Raw genomic sequence first — 22,066 nt, forward strand, 5'->3', positions numbered from 1 at the left:
TGCTATCGATGAACTTTGCCTGTCAACACTGTTTATATCAACGCACCAGGTGTACTTCACTTGTTCCATGTCTGTTTATGAGTTTGACCAAGAATGGGAGTAATGACTGACAGTAACAGATAGAGTAGTGCAGGTGTGGGTGAAGCTGAAGACTGGACTAGATAAGTGTTGGAAGTGTATTGTTAACGAATCCATGAGTGGCGTACTTCCAAATGCACAGACCCCACCGTCAATATTTTTCCCTTCTTACTATCACTGTGTTTCAATGTACTAGGCTCTTCAACTCGTCTCTGTTAGTTCATGAGGTTGACAAGAAAAGGGCAGCGACTAAGAGAGACTGGTAGAGCAATGAAGAAGAGGAGTAAAGGTGGAGAATGATGTAGAGAAGTGTTGTTAGTTTATGAGTAGATATGGGACCACAAGCACTGAACCATTGACTACGCCATCGATGTTCCTGTTTGCCTGCCAACATTATATTTTATCAACGCTCTATTCCTTATCTGTTCATGTGGTTGACGTTGAATAAGATGAACAAACTATGACGTCACAGAGCTCCAGTTGGAGAAGAGTGGTGTAAATTTATTTTACAGCTAGATGACCTTAATAGCCTTGTCCTTGATAAATACTGGCTGAGAACAACTGCCATACTCTAAGCTTTCGCAGATTGACGATATTTTCTTTTCTTCCTGATTAAATTGGCTCTAAGCTGTATGAGTCACATTAAACATACTTTACACAATAATACTATAAGGTAGCTATGCTTTTAAGTGAGATAATTGTGTTTAGTCAAATCTTAGAGAAATAATGGTCGAAATAATTCAATACATTTAGCATTAATAGATCGAATACATTCTCATTTCTTCCTGTTCGAACTACATAGGTATGATTTGAACTACATTGAGCAAACCTTAACTAACAAACTCAATGACCTATGGAAGCCGGAGGGCCTTCATTCTTGACTTAGAATTATAGTATGGTGTACTGCTTCAGAGCTAATTTGCTAGCGCTAATGATTTCTATGCGTGTGTTCCAGGTTCAATCATCAATGAGTATATCATGCCTGGGATAAAACCCTACCAGTAACCCATATTTCACTTTCAGCAAAAGACTTTCTCATATATGGTCTCAGTACTGCCCATACAATTAAACTCTATTAAATTAACTTCAGTACTATATAGTAGTTTATTTTCTTCCTTTGAATCAGAATTGTTCAATACCTCCTAACGTATAACGCAACACATAGCAGCATGAATGTATTTAATCTTACCGAAATTGAAATTTTACAGTTTCTCATTTATTATCCAATACATTCTGCTTTGACTGTCATTTTAAAAACAGAATATAACGTTCATTATCTTAACAAAAGGGTAAATTATTACTGCAATGTATTTTGTTTAAAATTGATCAAATGCTTTATTACCGTTTCACATCTACGTGTTTAATTGCCACCTTATAACACGAACTTCCTGAATTTTTTGTGGTGGGAGCTACGGCAGTCATCTTTGCTATGTGTGGTCTCGGGTTGGATCACGAAAGAAATTAGATTCAAAGTCAGATGTTTCGCATAGTTCGCGTCTAAATTTAAGTACATTCTGTTTTTTATACAAGTTCCTAAAGTTGTAGTGCATTACATAAGCATATATCCACTGCCATAACATAGATTAAGCTTATTCCTGAGCACTTAGCGGTGGATGTGATCTATACTCAAGAAAACTAATCGTGCGTTCATTACGTTGAAATTTTATATTGATTGAAAATTACTTGCGAAATATAACATACATATTATATAAGTATATAGGTAATTCGAGCTATCTATATCTGTTTTCTCTCTCCCGCCAAAACAAGTGATTCTTAACTTTCTAGTTGTTTTTGTATTAATTTCCGTAGTTTTGCAGCAACATGAAGTATTAACTAGTCAAAAGTATTAACAGTATATATATATATCATCAAATTACATCAATCAGTGTTATTACAAGAAGCAGACAGTCAAGAGGATAAGGCTAGACTCCTCGCCTCCTCATCAGCAATTTCAGGTGCTTGGCTACAGGCATTACCTTCACACACCCTAAGACTGCACCTTCCAAACGAAAGTTTTCGTATTGCAGTTGCACTTCGCCTAGGAGTAGACATCTGTGAATCACACAACTGCTCTAAATGTGGTGCATCAGTCAAGCAGAATGGTCTACACGGTCTGTCTTGTATAAGTAGCTCCGGAAGACATGTGAACGTGAATGACATTATCTGGAGAGCACTCACATCGGCGGAAGTTCCATCTGTCCGTGAACCTGTGGGGTGTAACAGATCTGATGGCAAAAGACCAGATGGCATGACGCTGGTACCATGTAAGAGGGGAAGGATTCTTCTCTGGGATTTCACATGCTCTGACACTTTCGCGTCATCTAATTTGACTCTTCATCTCGAGAAGGAGCTATTGCAGCCCGCAGAGAATGCGAGAAAAGAAGAAAATATAAAGATCTGCTCAATAGATACATGTTCGTGCCCGTAGCCATTGAATCGAGCGGCATTTGGGGTCTCGAAGGGCTCAATTTCATCAAAGAAGTAGGCCAACGTATAGCACACCTTACTGGTGACAAGCGGGCTTCTACTTTTCTGATACAACGTATCAGCATAGCAGTTCAGCGAGGAAATGTGGCTTCCATTTTAGGTACATTACCTCCTGGAAAATCATTAGAAGAAGTTTTTCTTTTATAATTAACTGTTCAGAATTTGCTGTTTATCAGTCTGTAAAAAATGTCAAATATGTTCCAATTTATATGTAAAAAAAATATTCTATTTAATTTAATACTGAAATCAATTATGTATGTATATATATATATATATATATATATATATATATATATATATATATATATATATATATATATATATATATATATATATATATGAACATTAGTGGTAGACTAAGTCACTTTTTGGTCAAATTAAGTTAGAATACTTTTTAATAGACCATGTTCTTTCTAGTGCTGTAATAATGTAAGTCTGAAAGCATCCTACTACTTTGTAACTACTTAGTATAGTTTGAGAAACAGTACTATAGATCTTAGTTAAGGAACAGGTTTTTCGCTTCTCCTGTAATATTACAAAAGTATGACTTGGTTTAGTTTAACTCTGAGGTCTCGATATAAAATCATCACCATCATCATAATCAACCATTATTAATCCCTGCTGGATGAAGTCTTCCCAAGTTTTCTCTTCAACTATCTATCTTGGGTAAATATTTTCCAGGTTACTTACCAGTGGTTCCTGATTTTGTCAGTATTTCTTGTATGTAGACATTTCCTAGGCTGTTTTCGTCACGTGGGATCCAATATACCAGGGAAGCAAAAAAGTTGGTGCGCTTTTATACTATGAAAGAAAACTGTCAATTACAGGGTTTTAACGGTTTATTTATTCGGCAAAATAGCCTCCGTTTGCTTCTACAACCTTCTCCCAGCTCTCAACAAGCTTGTAAATGCCGGTGTTGTAGAATATTTGTTCCCGAGACTCCAAAAACTCAGCAACTGCATTTTCGACGTCTTGTTCAGTCTTGAACTGCCTGCCACGCATAAAGTTGTCCATGGCCAAGAATAAATGGTAATCTGAAGGGGCGACATCTGGGGAGTAGGGAGAATGAGGTAGAAGCTCCCAATCAAGTTCTGAAATTACCTCCAGCGTCATTTGCGGTGTGAGGGCACGCATTGACCTGGTGATAGAGCACACCTCCTCTGTTCACTAGTGCTGGCTCATTCTGGGTAAGTTACGTGTCTACCGTTCTTAGTTGTGATAAGTACACATCTTTGGTAATTGTCTTACCAAGAATTCGTAGTTCCAAGAATTCGTAGTTCACTATACCGTTTGTAGTCCACCAAACACAGAGCAAAACCTTGCGTTGATGGATGTTTGGTTTTGCAGTCAAACACTTCGGATCATTCGTTGATAGCGAATGGTATAACTGTTTCTTATTGTCATACATGACCCACTTCTCCTCACAAGTTAATATACGGTCCAAATTTGGACAGATGTTGTGTCTCGTCAACAAAGATGAACAGATATTCAGTCTTAGAGCTTGGCTCGTAGCGGTCAGCTGGTGAGGGACACACTGACCCAGTTTCCAGGTCTTCCCCAACCGATGCAGACTTACCCGAATGGTTTCCCTGCTTACCTCGAATGGGTGAGCAAGTTCCTCACATGTTTGACTGGAATCATCTTCAATAGCGGCCTTCAGGTGGTCCATATCCACTGATTTAGGCCTCCCAGAGCGAGGCTTATCTTGCAAGGTCTCATCACCAGTTGAAAAGGTCTGGAACCATTTTTGTGCTGTACGTTTACTTATTACGCCCTCTCCGATGACAACACATATTTTTCTAGCTGCTTCTGCACCATTTGTTCCCAATTTAAACTCGTAAAGCAAACAAGCTCTAAGAACTTCATTTGACACTGACATGATCACGAGCGATTTTTATACACCACACTAACAAATGCGTTTTTGTATTCACTGTGGCTGATGCGTCTATGAATAAGCTTTTCCAAACAGTCAAAACTTTCATGCTACGACGACAGATGTTGAAGCAGAAACGAAATGGACGCGGGAGTGATTCAAATGCGCACGAACTTTCTTGCTTCCCTGGTAGAACTGTTTTCGTCCATTGATCATACGTCCATCGACAAAAACAATTTGCTTTTACATGTATTGCTGGAACGGAAACTGTGACATTAATATTATAAGTAGCCCAGAGACTATGAGAAACATCGTGTTCTTGAAATATGCCCAGCACATTTTCTAGCCCATGTTAAAATGATTTCATTAGTACCAGTCATTAGTTGCCAAATAATTCATTTCCATATATTTGGGCTACAAATAGTTCATACCCTCTACTTTTGAGCACAGACACGCTACGTTTTGATCTTCGGATCTGGCAATACTGGCTCAATTATTTAAATCAACACAATGTAAGAACCCCCATTTGCTCTAGTGGCTAGCACGCTTGATTTTGGTTCGCATGGTCCCGAGTTCGATTCCCGGTGGCGGTAAAGTTCAACGACCGAAGTTTTTCGGATTCCACTATTATCGGTAACTCCACGTCTCCTTTAGCCGCCCTAGCATAACCGTTAGACGTTAAACTAAAACAAGCCAAATCAAAACTCAACACAATGTATATTACTAACTGTAAATCCTTGAATAATTGCATATAGCTATATGGTATGGATCGAGTTTGAGGTGGTCGGTGATCAAACTATAACAAATGAAATGCAGTTAGGGTGTAATTAAAATTTTAATAAAGTACTGTTTTAATCTGAAAAAAAAAAAACACCAGGCCTAAGGCCTAAGGTGGTCGGTGATCAAACTATAACAAATGAAATGCAGTTAGGGTGTAATTAAAATTTTAATAAAGTACTGTTTTAATCTGAAAAAAAAAAACACCAGGCCTAAGGCTTAGAGAGAACAACTAGTGTTACTGAAAAGTTATCAGTTACATTTAATTTCAGTTACAATTTCCTTTTACATGTATTGCTGGAACGGAAGCTTTGACATTAATATTATAAGTAGCCCAGAGACTAGGAAAAACATCGTATTTTGAAAACATTCTTGCACCATAAAACAAATTACGAGTAATTTTAAAATATTTTGCAGTTTAGCTACGTTATTTGCACTATATTTATAATAATATTTACAAATTTATTTAAGTTCGCAACACTGCTTAAAATAATCTAACTGCGACTTGTTGTAATTAAAACTACCGAACACTAATGTTATAATGTTCCTGCCATTTGAGTTATTAGAGATCTCCAAAATGCTGATGTTAGTGATATGTATTGTCCTTTGTTACACTGAATAATATATGTGCTTTTGTGGTTATATTTAATATCTAAATTAGAAATATGTAGAGCTCCTTCGTGGCTAAGCGGTTAGCCTTTGGCATGAGAGACCCAAGTTCGATTCCCGGCGGGAGCTCATGTAGTTTGAATTCCACTTTAATCAGTAGGTTCAGTCTGATATAGCCTCGCTGCTGAAAGGGACGTTAAACTCAATACGTAGTGCAATTTGAGAAATTACAACTTTATATTGCGTTGGCAACACTGCTTGTTTATCTAGTGGTATTGCAGAGTATCTAGAAGAATTTCCCCTTTCATTTTTCGCACAGCATGTTAAAAAAAATCAGCATTTTTCGCATGGGAGCAGTATTTGGAAGTCAAGGCCTGTGGGAGTATCACTATCTCAGCAACCGCGAAAACTATGTATTTGACAATAATATCGGTCATTTTGTATTATTTTTACATGTCTCGGTACCCCCTCCCCATCAGGTGAACCCCGACCCGCATGCACTGGTAGCTGAATTTGAAAGTAATCGCTAATGGAAGTGACACCATTGATCTCAGCGACCGCAAAAACTACATTTGACACTAATATTGGTCATTTTGGGTTACTTTTACATGTCTCGGTATCCCTCCTGTGAACTCCGGCCCGCAACCGAATGCGGTGAATTTGGAGGTTAATGCGATCGAAGTTTCACCATTGATCTCAGCGAACGCGAAGACTATGTATTTGACACTAATGTCGGCCATTTTGTATTATTTTTACATGTCTCGGTAAACGCTCCCCCAGAGACCCCCTGGTTCAATTTCTTTTTTAAAAAACGCTTCTTCTTTGTCTGAGGCCTGGGCCATGGTACCCGTCACCCAAATTTGGTAACTCTTGGACTCTCGTCTGGTCCCCAGGCCGCACACAGGCAGTCAGACAGACAGGCACACTGATAGACAGACAAACAAAATCTTCCTTTTACTTATATTAGATAAGATATGCAGGCGAGGATCCAAGGGGAGTGTTAAAGGAGTTATACCTCCCCTTGACGCTCAGCTATACACTGTATAAAATGGGCTTAAATCCTACTTCTTTACACTGGATAACATGTCAAACTATGGTTTAGCCCCTCCCTCGATCATATCGTGGATCCGCTGGTATATATATATAAAGTGGCGGATCCAAGGGGGGCTATAAGGGCTATAGCCCCCACTTGACGCTTAGGTTTACACTGGATAAAATGGGCTTCAATCCTGCTTCACACTGGATAAAACGTCAAACTATGGTTTAGACTCTCCCTTGATCATATCCTGGATCCGCCACTGTGTATATATATATATATATTGAGAGAGTGAGAGAAAGAGACATAGAAGGTTATATACATCAGCAGTGGATTTTGTGTCGGGAGAAGTTTGAGAACGAGTAAGCAACATTTGTGTTGTACGCGCAATGCGAAAAATTGATCACAAATTTATTTCGGGAGGAGCTTCAGTCCGATAGCCACCCCCTAAATACGCCACTGAACATTAGTCAACCGTTCCCATATTATCTAACACAGCAACGAAACAAATTTTGAGTAAAGGGCAATCTTAGTAGCTATCTATATCAATATTCGAGACGAGACCGAGACTTTCGAGACTGACCTAAGTCTCGTCTCGGTCTCGTCTCGATTTATAGAGCCATGTCTCGGTCTCGGTCTCGTCTCGGTATATAAAAGGCCGTCTCGGCCTCGGCCTCGTCTCGATAATTCGAGACGATACCGAGACGAGACCGAGACTAGTCTCGGTCTCGGTACCATCCCTACTTGTTATGAAGTTTCCACCATTCCCCATTCCCGTTCCTCTTGGGTCCGAATATATTCGTCTCAGGACCTTGTTATCAAATACTATCAGTCTATATTCTTCCCGCAGAGTAAGCGACCATGTTTGGCAACCATACAGAACAACAGGCATGATTATCGTTTTATATATTTTAAGCTTCAAATTCCTCGACAGAATTCGCGACGACAAGAGATTTTGAACCAGTAGTAACACTAATTCCCTGCTTTTAGTCGACATTTAATTTCTTCGTGAATATAATTTTCGTCTGTTAATATTAATCCTAATTATTTGAAAGTATCCACTTTATCAAAAGTATTATTTAATATTTCAACACATCCACAATTTGCCGTATTACGGTCCCGACGCACTTCCATGTATATAGTTTTCTCTGCATTTACTTCTAAACCCATATCCCTGCAAGCGTTTAATAAGATCTCTCCGTTTCTTTCTATTGTTCTCCTATCATCCTCTGTTAAATTTATATCATCAGCATATGCCATAACCTGGTGAATACCGTTCAACACTAGGCTGTGGTTGCTATCTTTGATTTTCCTTATAGCGTATTCCAGAACAAAATTAAATAATAATGGCAACAACACATCTTGTTTCAGGCCATTTTCGACGGGAAAGCTCGTGGACAAAAAATTTCCTACCCGGACTTTACTTTGGGATTCATTTAAACATATCTTAATTAATCTAATTAGCTTTCTTGGTATTCAAAGTTCTGTAAGAACGTTGTATAATGTTTCTCTTCTAACCGAGTCGTACGCCTTTCTAAAATCAATAAATAATTGATGTACTGGGTTATTGTATTCCAAATTTTTTCCGAGTATTTGGCGAATGGTAAATATTTGGTCGATAGTTGATCGATTTCGTCTATATCCGCACTGATAATCTCCAATAATTTCATCTGCGTATGGGGTCAATTTTGCTAATAGAACATTTGAAAGGATTTTATAGGATGTTGACAGAAGAGAAATGCCTCCATAATTATTACATTCAGTTTTGTCGCCTCTCTTGTGAATTGGAACAATGATTGATTCTTTTTACTCTTGTGGCAATTCTTCCTTGTTCCAGATAAGGAGAATGAGTTTGTGTATCTTGTTCCACATTTTTTTGCCTCCAGCTAAATTTAACTCAGCCGGAATTTCATCTAGACCCAGAGATTTGTGTTTCCTTAATTTCTTTATAGCGTTTTCTACTTCTATTCGATTGGGTTCTGGAATATACCGTTCTGCGGTGTGTATCTCCTTTTCTCCACGCACATTAGTTTCTGCCTGCGCGTTCAGCAAATCCTCAAAGAAATCTTTCCATCTATTTAAGATGCTCTCCGCCTCATTGAGAATTGTTCCGTCAGCTTTCTTTAATATATAAGCACGAGGTTGATAGTATTTCTTAAATGTAGCGGCGAGTATTTCTTAAATCTGTTGCGTAAATTGCACCAATCGCAGGCTTCTAAAATATCATCATTTTTTTAATCATGATAATGATAAGATATCGTTATGAAATCGCTATGAAAGAATTGGAAAGCTATAAAATTCAATATGAAAAAAAAAATTCTTCAAAAGTTTCGAATTGAAACCGTTTATGTAAAAATTGGTGCGATTTTGGCTACTCTCCCCTACATGTCAATAGAAAATAATTTATTTTATCAAACTAGAAGGACAATATTTTGCGTGCATAAATATATAGTTGTCGTATGCAAACAACTTCTCATTTTATGAAAAGTCAAAATAATCCAAAATTGCCCTACATTTTTGGTTAGGTCCGTATAAATGAGCTGAGCTCTGTAAGTGTTTAACATTACAATCACATTTTTGTTAATTCTGATTAATTGAAGGATTTTCATCAATTTCAAGTAAACATGTTAAATACAGCTGAACTTTGGTTATATCAAAATCGGTTTCTTCGACACCTTGTCTATTACAAATATTCAGTGAGGTGAACTAATTCCTCATAAGGAAAGTGACTTTATACCATGCTTAGTAAGACATTCACAAATACATCAAACATCTCAAACTAGTATCTGTAATATATGCTCCATCGAATGATCAAATACTAAATCATCCTCAACCACCGATGTATGATACTGATATGGCACATTTCAGTTACAACAACACTATTTTTAGGTCCCTTTGATATCGTTATAGCTGAGTTTAGCTGTAGTAGGTTATCCGTCAATACTGTATACATTATTCATTTCCAACTGGCCGATTTCGGACGTAGGAGCGCGGTATTATAATCTGAGGAAATCAGAGAGAAAAATTAAATGAAATCTTTGAGTTTTACGTCCCACGGTTATGCCGGTTAGACTAAAGGAGACGGTGATGATGAGAGATGAGTGAAATGGTGGAATGAAGAAAGTGGGAGGAAACGGGAGAACCCCGAGAAAACCCACGGTGTTTGTCCACCATAAAGTTCACTTGGCGGGGGCTGGGATCGAACCCGGGACCCCAAGCACCAGAGGTGAACGCTCTACCACTGAGCCACCGCGCCCCCCAGGAAAGCAGAGAGAAACACTATGAGGAAAGAAAGGGGGAAATGATGTAGAAGAATGGAATAACCATTCCTTTCAAATATCCCCCCTTTTCCTTTAGTCTAAAGCAATCATTTCCAACTGGCCAATGCATAACGTAGAAGCTTTCTTTTATAATCTAAGGAAAGCAGTGAGAAACACAATGACGAAAGAGGGGAGAGGATAGCGTAGCAGAAGTGTTGACAGTGTAAACACATTTGTGGATCCACGAGTAGAATGCCTGCAAAACCATCGACTACATTATCGATCTTTTTGTTTGCTTGTCTCCACTGTCTTTCATCAAAATCAGGCAACTTGCCAATTACTTCCCTTCTCCCTGTGAAGAGAGAAGCAAACTGTGACGTCACAGATCATTTAGTTGGAAATACCTGTCCTACGTATAAAATGCAACTCTGGGAAAGACAAATGCCTGTACATTATTTAGAAGTAACAAGTAGAAATGCAATCCATATCTTACCATAGAGTTTTCATCAATGGAATCCAACCCCATAACAGTGACGTGAAAGGAGACAGTGGTTGGCCTTCCCTCTTTCTTTGGTGGCTGCATTTTGTCGTAGGTCTTTGGGTCTTCAGGTAGAATGTCACTTAAAGTTAGTGACTTTGACGACCTGAAAATACAGAATTTGAATCAGTTTGAAGATTTATCGGTAAAAGGAAAAAGAACAATAGAAGGGAAAACAAAGAAATCCACACGCACACACACAAACACTCACACACACACGCAAGCTGGAACGTAAGGGAGTTTACCCATACAGTAACATTTACGTTATCTGGGTAAATTTACGTTAGCGCCACCCTTTATCTAACAAAAAAAAAAAAAAAAAAAAAGAACTGAAATTGACGAAACCTTAGGATCACATTTATATATTCTCAACGCTTAAATTCTTATTTAGAAAAGTTTATAATTACGTCTTCTTTACCGGCCTCTTCAATATTGACAACAATTAAACATAATTTCCCAACTAACTTTATGGGCTGTGGAACCCAGAAGTTCAATGCCGCATTCACAAAAGCTCTCCATTGATTCAATATATTAAACATATTTTAAAAGGAAGAAAATTAATTTTTAATTAACGCGCTCTAATATCACCGAAGCAAGAAAAAGTATAACTGAACATGCGACATTAATACTAACAAACATTTCGACGAATTTCGAAATGTATAAAATAAATAGTTTTCATAATATTTTGGAAAGAAATATGCCATGTTGTTATAGGGTCTATAGGGAAATCCCATCGCATTCCAAGTGTTGTACACAACCTTAACCAATTTGATACAGTTTCTGCTTTGTATCCCTATTTCTAAAAGATCAATCTTAATATTGTCCTCCCAACCGTACCTAGCGCTTCCTAATGGTCTTTTCTTTTCGATTGAGTTTGCAATGAAAATTTTGAAAGCGCTTCTACTTTCTTTCATTCTGGCTACATGACCTGCCCATCTGAGCCTAAACTTAATGACCCTAATAATGTCAGAAAAACAGTGTAAATTATGGAGTTCCTTGTTATGAAGTTTCCGCCACTTTTCATTTCCGTCCCTCTTAGGTTTGAATATTCGCCTTAGGATTTTATTCTCGAATACTTTCAGTCTGCGTTTTAGTAGTCCAGTCGCTATAAGTCGTGATGAATACACATATTCTTTGATTAATTGATTTATTACTGTGTACATCCTTGTCTGTGGGGCCGCCCCGGCCCTGGGTAGGTCTCTGGGGGAGGTAGATTTATTACCTGGGCAATAAAAGGGGGTAAGGTGGTTTCTGGAAAGTGGAATGACCTCTTTTCTTGTTGAAACATGATCTTACACGATTCTTTAATCGAAATTTTAAAAATTATAATCAAATTACAATTAAAAGTATGTTTTAGATTATTAGAACTTCAGTATATGGTTTAAAACGCGATCCCTAGCTCCCACAAACTTTTTCCCCCTTAATTTAATTATGATCCTACTTTTAAAGCTCGTAACTAATCGAACAGATTGTGTTAACTAGAAAATTATGATTAAATTTATAAATAATGAATATGGTTACACCATTAAAGGACTCCCTTCAAGCTCCTGCATTAACAATGAATTTCCTATGTTTAGCAATGATTTTTTAATGGTGTTTTTTTTTTTTTTTTTTTTTTTTTTTTTTTACTATGTAAAGTCTTAAGATGAGCTACATTAACTTTAGAAATATTAACATAACAGAACAGAGCTAAATAAAATAAGTTATGTAGAATCGGGAAGGAAAGGGAATGAATATTTATTTATTTATTTATTTATTTATTTTTCATTTTTTTTTTTTCGTTGTGAAGTGCAGTCCGTTTTTCTTCCAGCTCTGCAGCAACAGATACCAACAACCGCCGCTTAGCTTAGCTATCTTCCGACTGTGCCCATTACAGAATCGAAAATACATTTACTAGTGTTCAGCTCTCTTTTCCGCCACACAAACATCCGCGATTTTATTGGTAGCGAAATTCTTTTAACCACATCTTTTACTGTTTAATTGCTTCCCAAAGAATGAATTTATGAAGAGAAAGAAAACAACAAACTTTCAACATCAATTGGCTATACAGTTTCAGAACGAATGAAAATCCTGGAAATAATTTAAACTCCTGTCCTTAGATGGCTTGCAAAGTTGATACTAAAATATGGTTTCCTTATAAATCCACTAGGCTGCACGGAGAAAAGAGTTAAAACTGGTTTCACACTGAAACCACTGTGCCGGAAAGGGTTAACCAAGGGGAGATGTTAGCTGTCAATCATTTTCTTTAGTTTTGACTGAATAGAAGATTTCATTTCCCCCTTTCCTTTTGCCCCATTAATGTTCAGATTTTCTTGTTTGAACAAGTGAACACATCCCTTCCCGCACTGACTGACATACATTTCTTGTCAAAAAAGGATGTTTTTTTTTTGCCCAACTCTCCGACCACTTTTGCTGTCTGGTCCCAGGTCGTCTACCCCTTCCCTCCTTTCTTTTAGGTTGGGTGACGAAAAACCTGCATAGGCTACTTTCATCGCCCACACCTCGACTGAATGGGTTTTCGGATGGCGTCCATAACTAGTTTTGCAGACAACACTAACCCTTCCTGAATAGTTTATAGGTTTCTGTGTATTTAGAGACAAAATGGATGGTCTGTTCTTTTCGGCAAAAATACAAGTTATTGAAACGGTTGTTGAAATGATGGCCATATATTTTAAATGTATAAAGCTGACATCGGGTTTCATTCCTTCGTTTAAATATATGTACCATTAAGATCATATTTTATGAAAATTGTTGGTTGAGCCCAGTTTAACGAATATTTTATTTCTTTGCACTTATCAGTTTGGCTGTCTGCTGACGCGCCGTGTGATATTAAAATACAACAATGAGGCATCTTTTAAGAGAGGAAAACCGTTATGAATGTAGACATACTGGCGATCTCCAAACTTTAGGCATAGTATAAAATTGTCTGATAACCGTTGATGCTTTGAGGAAATTTACCTCTATAGATAAGGAAGAAATGCATTCTGTGATCTGAGAAGATACCTGCAAACGAAATATCCCTTTCTTTTCCTCTTTTTTAAACAGAACCCAAGAGGTATTACAAAGGAAAATTAATTAACCTTATTTTTCCTCTATCCCACTCCCTCTTATGTTAATAAATAAATAAAAATATAATATATAAATGCAGTACACAATCATTTTTAGAGATAGTTTACTGTTGCGACGTGTTTAAGTTCTGTTTTTTAACCTGTTTTATTCTGCATATTTTTGTCCGTGTTTCTTTTTGGATTTTTTTGTGTGTTGTCCAAAGAAGATATATTCAAGTAAGTTTTTTATATTATTAATATTATTGATTTGATATATTTGCATTGAGAGTGGGGGGACTCCCTAGAAAACTCATGCGCACGGTGTCTGCCCATTACAATTTATTCAAAACACTTGTTTTTGTAATGAGAATGCTACTTGTAATTGAAAAATGAAATGAAATCTTTGAGTTTTACGTCCCACGATTATGCCGGTTAGGCTAAAGGAGACGGTGATGATGAGTAATGAATGAAATGGTGGAATGAAGAAAGTGGGAGGAAACGGGAGAACCCCAAGAAAACCCACGCACGCGGTGTTTGTCTACCACAAAGTTCACTTAACGGGGGCTGGGATCAAACCCGGAACCCCAAGCACCAGAGGTGAACGCTTTACCACTGAGCCACCGCGGCCCCGACTACTTGTAATTGATTTGCATAAGGATCGAAGGGGAACCCTCCCTAGAAAATTGACACATATTTTCTTTCTTATGAAAATAATTAACACGGTGTAGAAAGGAACCATAAATTTCCACCAAAACCGGAGAAAACTACCACTGAGCCAATATGTTTTTAAACCGGGGGAAACCAAGCCTGAGCCATAGCGCCCTCCTGAACGATCAGGCTTGCCCCACGAACGATCGAAATATTTGCTTTTGAAAAAAGATTAGTTGAGGGTGTTAGCCCCCCTGAATTGTTTTACGATTAATTAAATTATTGTTTGAACACTGTTTTACTTTCGTGGTGAACTTAAGCAGCAAACTGGTGTTTGAAGACTACGTTCTAGTATCGTTTCGTTTCATGGACATCTTAACCAAGAAATGACTGAAGGATGAAACTATTATTATTATAGCTAGGAATATGTGGGGATCTAAAACTTTACAACGACACTTTTTTTAAAGCAATGTAGAGACACCATTGACGGAGTTTATAGTTTACTGCAGAAATTAATTCTAGATTAGTTGGTCTTTTTAGAAATGCTTGGTGATGTGACTTAAGTCACCACTGATGGAGTTTACGGCAGAAATCAAGTGTGCAATTTGTCTAAATCTTTATAACTGAAAGCGAGATTAAACAAAATTGCGTACTGTCCAATATTTTGATTGTAGATACTATATTGTTTATATATAATGTAAGTACTATGTAAATACATTGTGTCTGAATGATTTGTCGCGAATCTGTATTCATATTGGGAAGTCTTTCTGGAAAATGAGCAATTTATACATAAAGAACACTTTTGGAACGGATAGATAGTCATATATTTCTGAACATCATCTGTTGTAAATATTGTTTTGTCTACTGTAGTGTAAAATAATTAACTTCAACAGAAAGATAGACTTTTGTCTTGCTTGCATACCAAGAATAAATGCAAAGAAAAAAAAATATAATAGAGATATATTCCCTAGTATTTTAAAAAATCACTCAGTATTAAGTGTTCAATAGTGTTCAGAACTGTGCAAAAAGTGTTCCCATACTGAAAAAAAAATTAGATATAAAGAGTTATCATTTGCCTCGGGGCAGTTTCCCGAGATAGATTTGTTTATTGCAAATTTTACGTTGCGTTTGCATTTGCGCTTATGTAAATGTGTAGGCTTTTCCTCTAGATATATGACACTTTCCCGCAGCTAGACTCGAAAGAAAGAACTACGTTTGTTTATTTTTGATCATAGAACTGTGTGGAAGACTTCCCCCTTTGAATTTGCATTAGAATAGTAAACCTTCGCAAATCTTGCAAAACGTAGTGAATACCCAAATGTTTTTCCATAACTCCTGCAATATTGGTTGCAATTTAGTGAGAGAAATTTAAGTTAGATGTTTGTCTTTGCGTAAGTATTGGGAATATATTTGAAAATGCAAGAAATATGAAGTTGCGTATTTTAAACATGTGTGGCAGTATTCAGAACGTTAATCGTGTGCTGTTCACGGGTTACTTGTTACATACTAGCTCTATATTAAGGAAGGTATCGAATGAGAAAAAAAATAAGTATTGCAACTAGGAAAAGTAAATGATCGCAAACGTAGTCTGTAAAAGCATTAGCCTCTACTTTACAATTTTGGTAACCATATTTAGTTCTAGAATATTTTGTTAGGGGTGCAAAAAGAGAACCCAATGCACTGTAGTGTGAGAGAGTGGGACTTTACCCCTTGTGTTTAAGAGTAAATCCTCCTAGACTTTTGCATTACTGAACGCTACTTGTTTTATAGTTGGATCCCCCAAAGCGAACGGTCCCTTTTTTCACAGAGAAGAGGATACTATGCCCTTGGTTAGGAATGAATTCCTCCTAGACTCTTCCATTACTGAATGCATCTTGTTTTACACTTGTTTCGCAGTGAGAGATGGAAGATTTACCCCTATTGTTGTTAGATAGTAACCCCTAGACCATTTACTCCTTGTTTTTGGTATTAGCATTTCAAAATGAACATTTGCAGCAATACTGGTAGAGGTAGATATCCCCCGTAAATGAAGTGGGTACGGGACCCCCTAACTAAATGCTCACTGCGTTACTGAAAGACTTGGATTTATGTCCCCTATTCAATCCAATAGTTTTACTTATACTTGTATTGATCTCCAATACTTTAATATAATATTGAGACCAGTAAAGCATACAAGCATATGTATTTGAGTATTGAATAAATGTTTGAATCTTATGAGTGAGAGAAAAATTAACGCACAGGAGACATTAAGATTGAAATAGTAAATATGTGCTATGGTTTTATTGAATAATACAAATATACTATACATACCTTAAAATATATAGAAATATACGGAACAGTGTTACACACGCATCTGCAGTGCCGGACTTTCAAAGCAATACTAACCTTTAATTTAGAATTTTACCGCTAGGTGTCACTGGTAGTTCTATTAAAATAGTATAAAAGTACTATTGCTAGTTTACTGGTTCTGAATTTTTTCTTGGAAGACATATAGTATAAAAGTATAAGGAAACCGTAGACATAGTGTTTGTTCAGTTGGCATGACGTAGGATTGAACTACAGAGCCTCCAAAGTATATGAAGTGAACGCCTTACCAATTTTTAAATAAATAAATAATTTTGTATGAATTCCGTTTTATACCATGAAAATTTTGTTTGTTTGTTGTGGGGGGAATCATATAAGTTTTCACCAAGATTGAAATATAAGATTTTTACAAGTGCAAGAGTTTTTGTGAGAGAATTAGATTTATCTTTTATACTTTGGTGAAAGATTGACTTGATTTTATATTTTTGCCCTCTAAACATTTTTAACCTGTGAAGTTCTGAGCGGCGACGACCCTCGGCGAGCACACTATTCGGGGAAAGACGGAAGTTAGGTACCACGCAAGGCATTTGCTTCGTGTGAATGAGAAAAACATCATTCAGAATATCCTAGAAAATATATATTTTACGAACGAATGCCCCGCCGGTAATCGAACCCGGAACTGCTCGCACCGCAGCTCATTTCGGAATTTAACCCGCAACTGTTCGCAACGCAGCACCTGGCGGGACCGTTTGCAGCACAGCCCCTGTCGGGTCCGTTCGCATCGCGACACCTGTCGGGAATCGGGCCCGGGACCGTTTACACTGAACGCGAGAGCGTTAGCAACTACGCTGTGGGGGAACATTAGTTCTCCTACCGGAAATCGAACCCGGGGCCGCTCGCACTGAATGTGAGAGCGTTAGCGACTGCACTATGAATGGCCACTAGAGTTGATTTTGAGTTTAACGGGACGTTTAGCAGTGGAATTTCTTGAAGATTTTCAGAATTGTAACGGAAAAATCGAATTATATGAACATTTTGTTGGGAATTAGGCTTGGGTCACACACAGCACAGATAGTTTGCTTGTAGATATTTATTTTGAATCCGAAAATGTATGAAGTACAGTCCAGAATCCTACATAGCTCTTGCAAACTAAAGATATTTTTATAGGTTTTGTACGCTAAAGAAACTGATTCTCGTACATGGTTAGAATAACAGAACTTTTATTGTCCACATTAAAAACAATAATTATAATTTGCACTATTTTTGTGAAATTATGTTGTACTAATAACGCTTTTTATTATTATTATTCTTTTTGTTTTAGAAAAATGCAGGGTAACAGGAAAACAACTATTTCAGAAGAGTATCGAAAAAAAATTAAGCAACTGCATTTTAAGAAAGATGAAAGGAAGGTCTTGTGCAAATCCAGTGACTACATTTGAATATTGTACACAAAAAATACAAAACAGAGGGCTTAGAAAATCTTATTATTTATCATCAGTATGCTCTATAAATAAGGAAAAACAAATGTGGCATCCGTGTGAAGACTGCATTAATGAAATATTATTAGCAGTGTATAGACTAAAAAACACAAAAGAATGTAAGGCAGGAACAATTTTGGGGATCAAGTGGGACTTAGAAGGGAGGAAGTGTAAAGTGCAGGAAGGAAAACAAAAAGAAGAAGAAGAAAAGAAAGACGAAGTGGAGGAAGAGGGGGTGAAGTAATTGTAGGAGTGTAAATATTTGTATATATAATGTAAATAAATTGTGTATTGCTGGATAGGTGCTGAGAAATTTGTGTTTTCTTTCTTCTGAATTTTTAAAACCTTCCTAACATTTTAGCAGTGCTGAAGTATTTTGATAATAGTCTCAATAACTATTGTATAATGGAAATTTATTCTGTGCAAAACATATAAGGTTTCTTCTTTTATATATACTTGAAATTATTGCAAGTTCAATTTTTGAAGGATACATGGATGAATGGATTTTTGAGTTTATTCTTCTTTCCAGCAAGAAGGCTCTATTTTCTTTTTTCTAAATTCTTAGAATAAGATTCCTCGTAAGAATTAATCCGTAGCCACTTGACCTATCACCGGGAATTGAATCCTCGATGAGTGTGAACATTAGGAAGCGTTATTAGAAAATGTTTTCGAACAAATAAATTTAAATGTCCAACAGTGATATACTATCCACTTAGCCAAGACTGTCGCGCTAACCACTTACCCAAGAAACAATTTTAATTGGTACTTACACGATTTGTCAGTAGAAAACAAACTGTACACTAAACTATACTGTAAAACTTTGAACATTTCAAAACATTTGAAAAAAAAAAGAATTGAAGTGGTATTTTCTTATTGCTAAATGCTTCTTTAATTTTTTCAACAGTAATATTTCTCTTTGTCTTGTAGCAAACTGATCAAAGTTTAAACTTGATTAGGCTAAAGGAGACAGTAATTATAAGAAATGAATGCTTTTATGTTGTTTCGCATTATAAAAGAAAATCTTGAAAGAAAGTGAGTTGAAACTCCAAGAAAGTCCAAGGACACGATGTTGTTCACAATAAAGTCTAACTGGTGGACTTCCCAGCAAAGGAAAAAAAAACTACCACTGAGCCACTGCTGCCCTATAGTGAAATTTGAAATCATGTTCTTAATTAGTTAAATAAATAATTAGTGATCTCCCTTGGCTATGTATTGAAATGATTTCCGTTGACTATGTGTTAAAATGAAATCTGACATTCCACAATTATGTTGGTTAGGCTAAAGCTAATGGTGAAATGAAGAAACTGTGAGTGGGAAGCGAGAAAATGCCCAAGAAAAAGTTACAGACACGATATTTGCAACCATAATCTTATTTGGTCAAGGATTGGAACCGGGATCCCAACCATCTAAGGTGAACCATCTAAGGTGAAGTCTAGTTAAACAATCAGTTTGAAAATATGTATTGGTGGTAACGGAAGACAGAAAAGTATGCTATAAGTTGTATGTCAAGTGTCGTTCTAACATTTAATTGGTGTAAACCTCGCTTGTTTTTTTTTTTTTTTTTTTTTTTTTTTGAATTTGTGACCACTTGCACGTAAGGTGAAAACGATCTTATCTTATTTGACATTACATTTGCGTAGTATGATTAAGGAAAATTTCATGTAAGATAGTCATTGATATGTATGGATTTGTTTCGAGTTTAGTTTCCTGTTCATCATCAAGGCTATTTTTATAGTCCTTAGACAGTAAACTGATAGACTTTGAAGTTCTTTTTAAAGCTTCCACCCGGATATGAGCTCCCGCTGCGGAATCGAATTCTCTTATTGCTCGTTGTTAATTTATTTGTTCTTTTGCGTATTATTTACAATAATACTCTTTGTTAAATAAATGGAAAGTGATATTAGCAAGTGTTTGTAGGAATAAAAATTAGATGTTAAAGACTTGTGCTCTAACCGCTTAACCATAACAAATGTTGTTTCATCTCGTCTCATCTCATAGGCAGGCTTGACATTAATGAACAAAGAAAGAAACTATTATTATTACTTTTAGTAGTGAGGTTATATGAGACATGAAATCTAGCCCTTTGCCAGGAACTAAGCTAGGTTTATCATGCTAAAAGCACGTTTGCTAGGCGTTTAGCTATAGTGTTTGGAATTATCCTGACTGCCTTATTTAAGTTACATGGGTCATTCCGTTTAACGTTCTATTCCTTATGTTCTGTAAGGTAAGAGATATGGGTAGTCTTGACAATGACTGAAATATAATATACACTTTAGAAGAAGAGAAAGAGAAGAGATGTACACTTTATCACTGAACCATTGCAGTGTGCAAAAAGCTTGTATTCAATAAACTCCATGTTTTTTCGAAATATGTTCCTATCTTTCTCTACAACATTCTGATAGTTCACGTCATTTATTTCTTCCCAACATGTTGGTCTTCAGATTCAATTGAATTCCTGAAAAGCAAGACGGAGCTATGGCTAACCTAATGATTTCATAGTTCAGAACATGAACAATTTCATAGTTCTCACTGTAATTTTACGAATTATTTTTATCCTGCATATGCATACCAGACTTCTTGTTAAAATTGTTTTTACACTAAATAAGTGATAAGTAAGCACTTCAAAGTTAGACCTGATGTACATTGTACATTATATATAGCTAAAGCTATTAAATACCAACAAGATGAATGGTTTTAAGAACTTGAAGTCAGAAAATATGCTTGAGCTGAAGTCTTTGTTTCTAGTGGGTATGAAGAACTCCTCCTAAGACAAGTGGGTGAATAAAATGAAGAAAGACTTAAGTGTCAGAGATGTGTATCCAATTACACATAAAGCTATTTGAATAAGTACTTGTTCTTTGAATGTACAACATATATGTTTCAGAAAGCAGATAAATAGAAGATATAATACACTTTATCCGTAAAAAATAAATTCCAATTTCATGAAACAAATATTCGGACGTGAGAAGGATAGGGGAAGAGAATGATGTTTGAAACTTTATAATTTGCAGTTTACTAAAAATATTATTAGGAATTAGATTTTTTCTTTCTTTGTTTGAGCTTATCAGCATTTAAGGACATGTTATCTATGATGGTCTCAGTATCTGTTTACCTATAAAAAGTGTACTCTGCTGTGATCAATATTAGCATTTGGAGATTTATCAAGTGAATATGAGAATTCGTATGAGTTTGTAGCAAAAGGCAAAATTTGCTGACTTGGGCAGCAAATGCAACTGCAACATATATTCGCAACCTACACTAAGCAATGCCAACAAATATTCTCGTTCTCCTTAAACAATGAAATAAATGAAATCTTTTAGTTTTACGTCTCACATTTATGCCGGTTAGTTAACAGGAAATGGCGAAATGAAGAAACTGTGAGGGGAAAGCGGAAAAATTTCCGAGAAAAGTTACGAACACAATATTGTCAAACCCAAAGTTCACTTGGCGGCTCCTTAAACAAGTTATTATTACAATTTGATCTTACCTATTGCCTTTGACCAGTATTATTTTCAGGTATTGTTTATTGTAGTTATCTGTGTGCATACTTTTCTGCAATAGTAGAACAACTATCCTCTCCTGCTAACAATTCTGTTGAATCTAAAGCGGGAAATAGCGTATTGTATTGCAGGCAATGCCAAAAGCAAACAGAAACGAGAATAATCCGCTAAGGCTTAAATGTAAGATGCTCAAAGTAGAAAAATGGATATTAGGATAAGATGACTGTGGACAAAAAAGGAAAGTCAATATCAGAGAGACCTAAGTATGGTCAAAAGTAAGAAAATGATGAATAGGTACAGCTTAAGATAATCATTGTTGAAAAATGACAAGTGGAAAGACTACTTAAGTATAGGAGAATCTAGTAGACAGACAATATTGAAACCTCTCCTTTAACTTTTAAATGCTTTATATTACAGTATATGTGGGATAG

General features: G+C 36.4%; 1 protein-coding gene across 1 annotated transcript in view; it reads right to left on the reverse strand.

The window, feature by feature from the left end:
• Window positions 1–22,066, reverse strand: part of LOC145687173 (glycine receptor subunit alpha-2-like) — a 190,619-nt gene that overhangs the window by 158,334 nt on the left and 10,219 nt on the right. Inside the window, exons 2-3 of the mRNA XM_081760637.1 lie at window positions 12,707–12,728; window positions 10,614–10,754 (exon numbers count right to left, since the gene is read on the reverse strand). Of these exons, the coding sequence (XP_081616763.1) occupies window positions 10,614–10,754; window positions 12,707–12,728 (163 nt within the window). The remainder of the gene's footprint in view (window positions 1–10,613; window positions 10,755–12,706; window positions 12,729–22,066) is intronic.

The sequence above is a fragment of the Thermobia domestica genome, chromosome 6 (assembly GCF_964235325.1).
Source record: "Thermobia domestica chromosome 6, izTheDome1.hap1.1, whole genome shotgun sequence".
NCBI lineage: Eukaryota > Metazoa > Arthropoda > Insecta > Zygentoma > Lepismatidae > Thermobia > Thermobia domestica.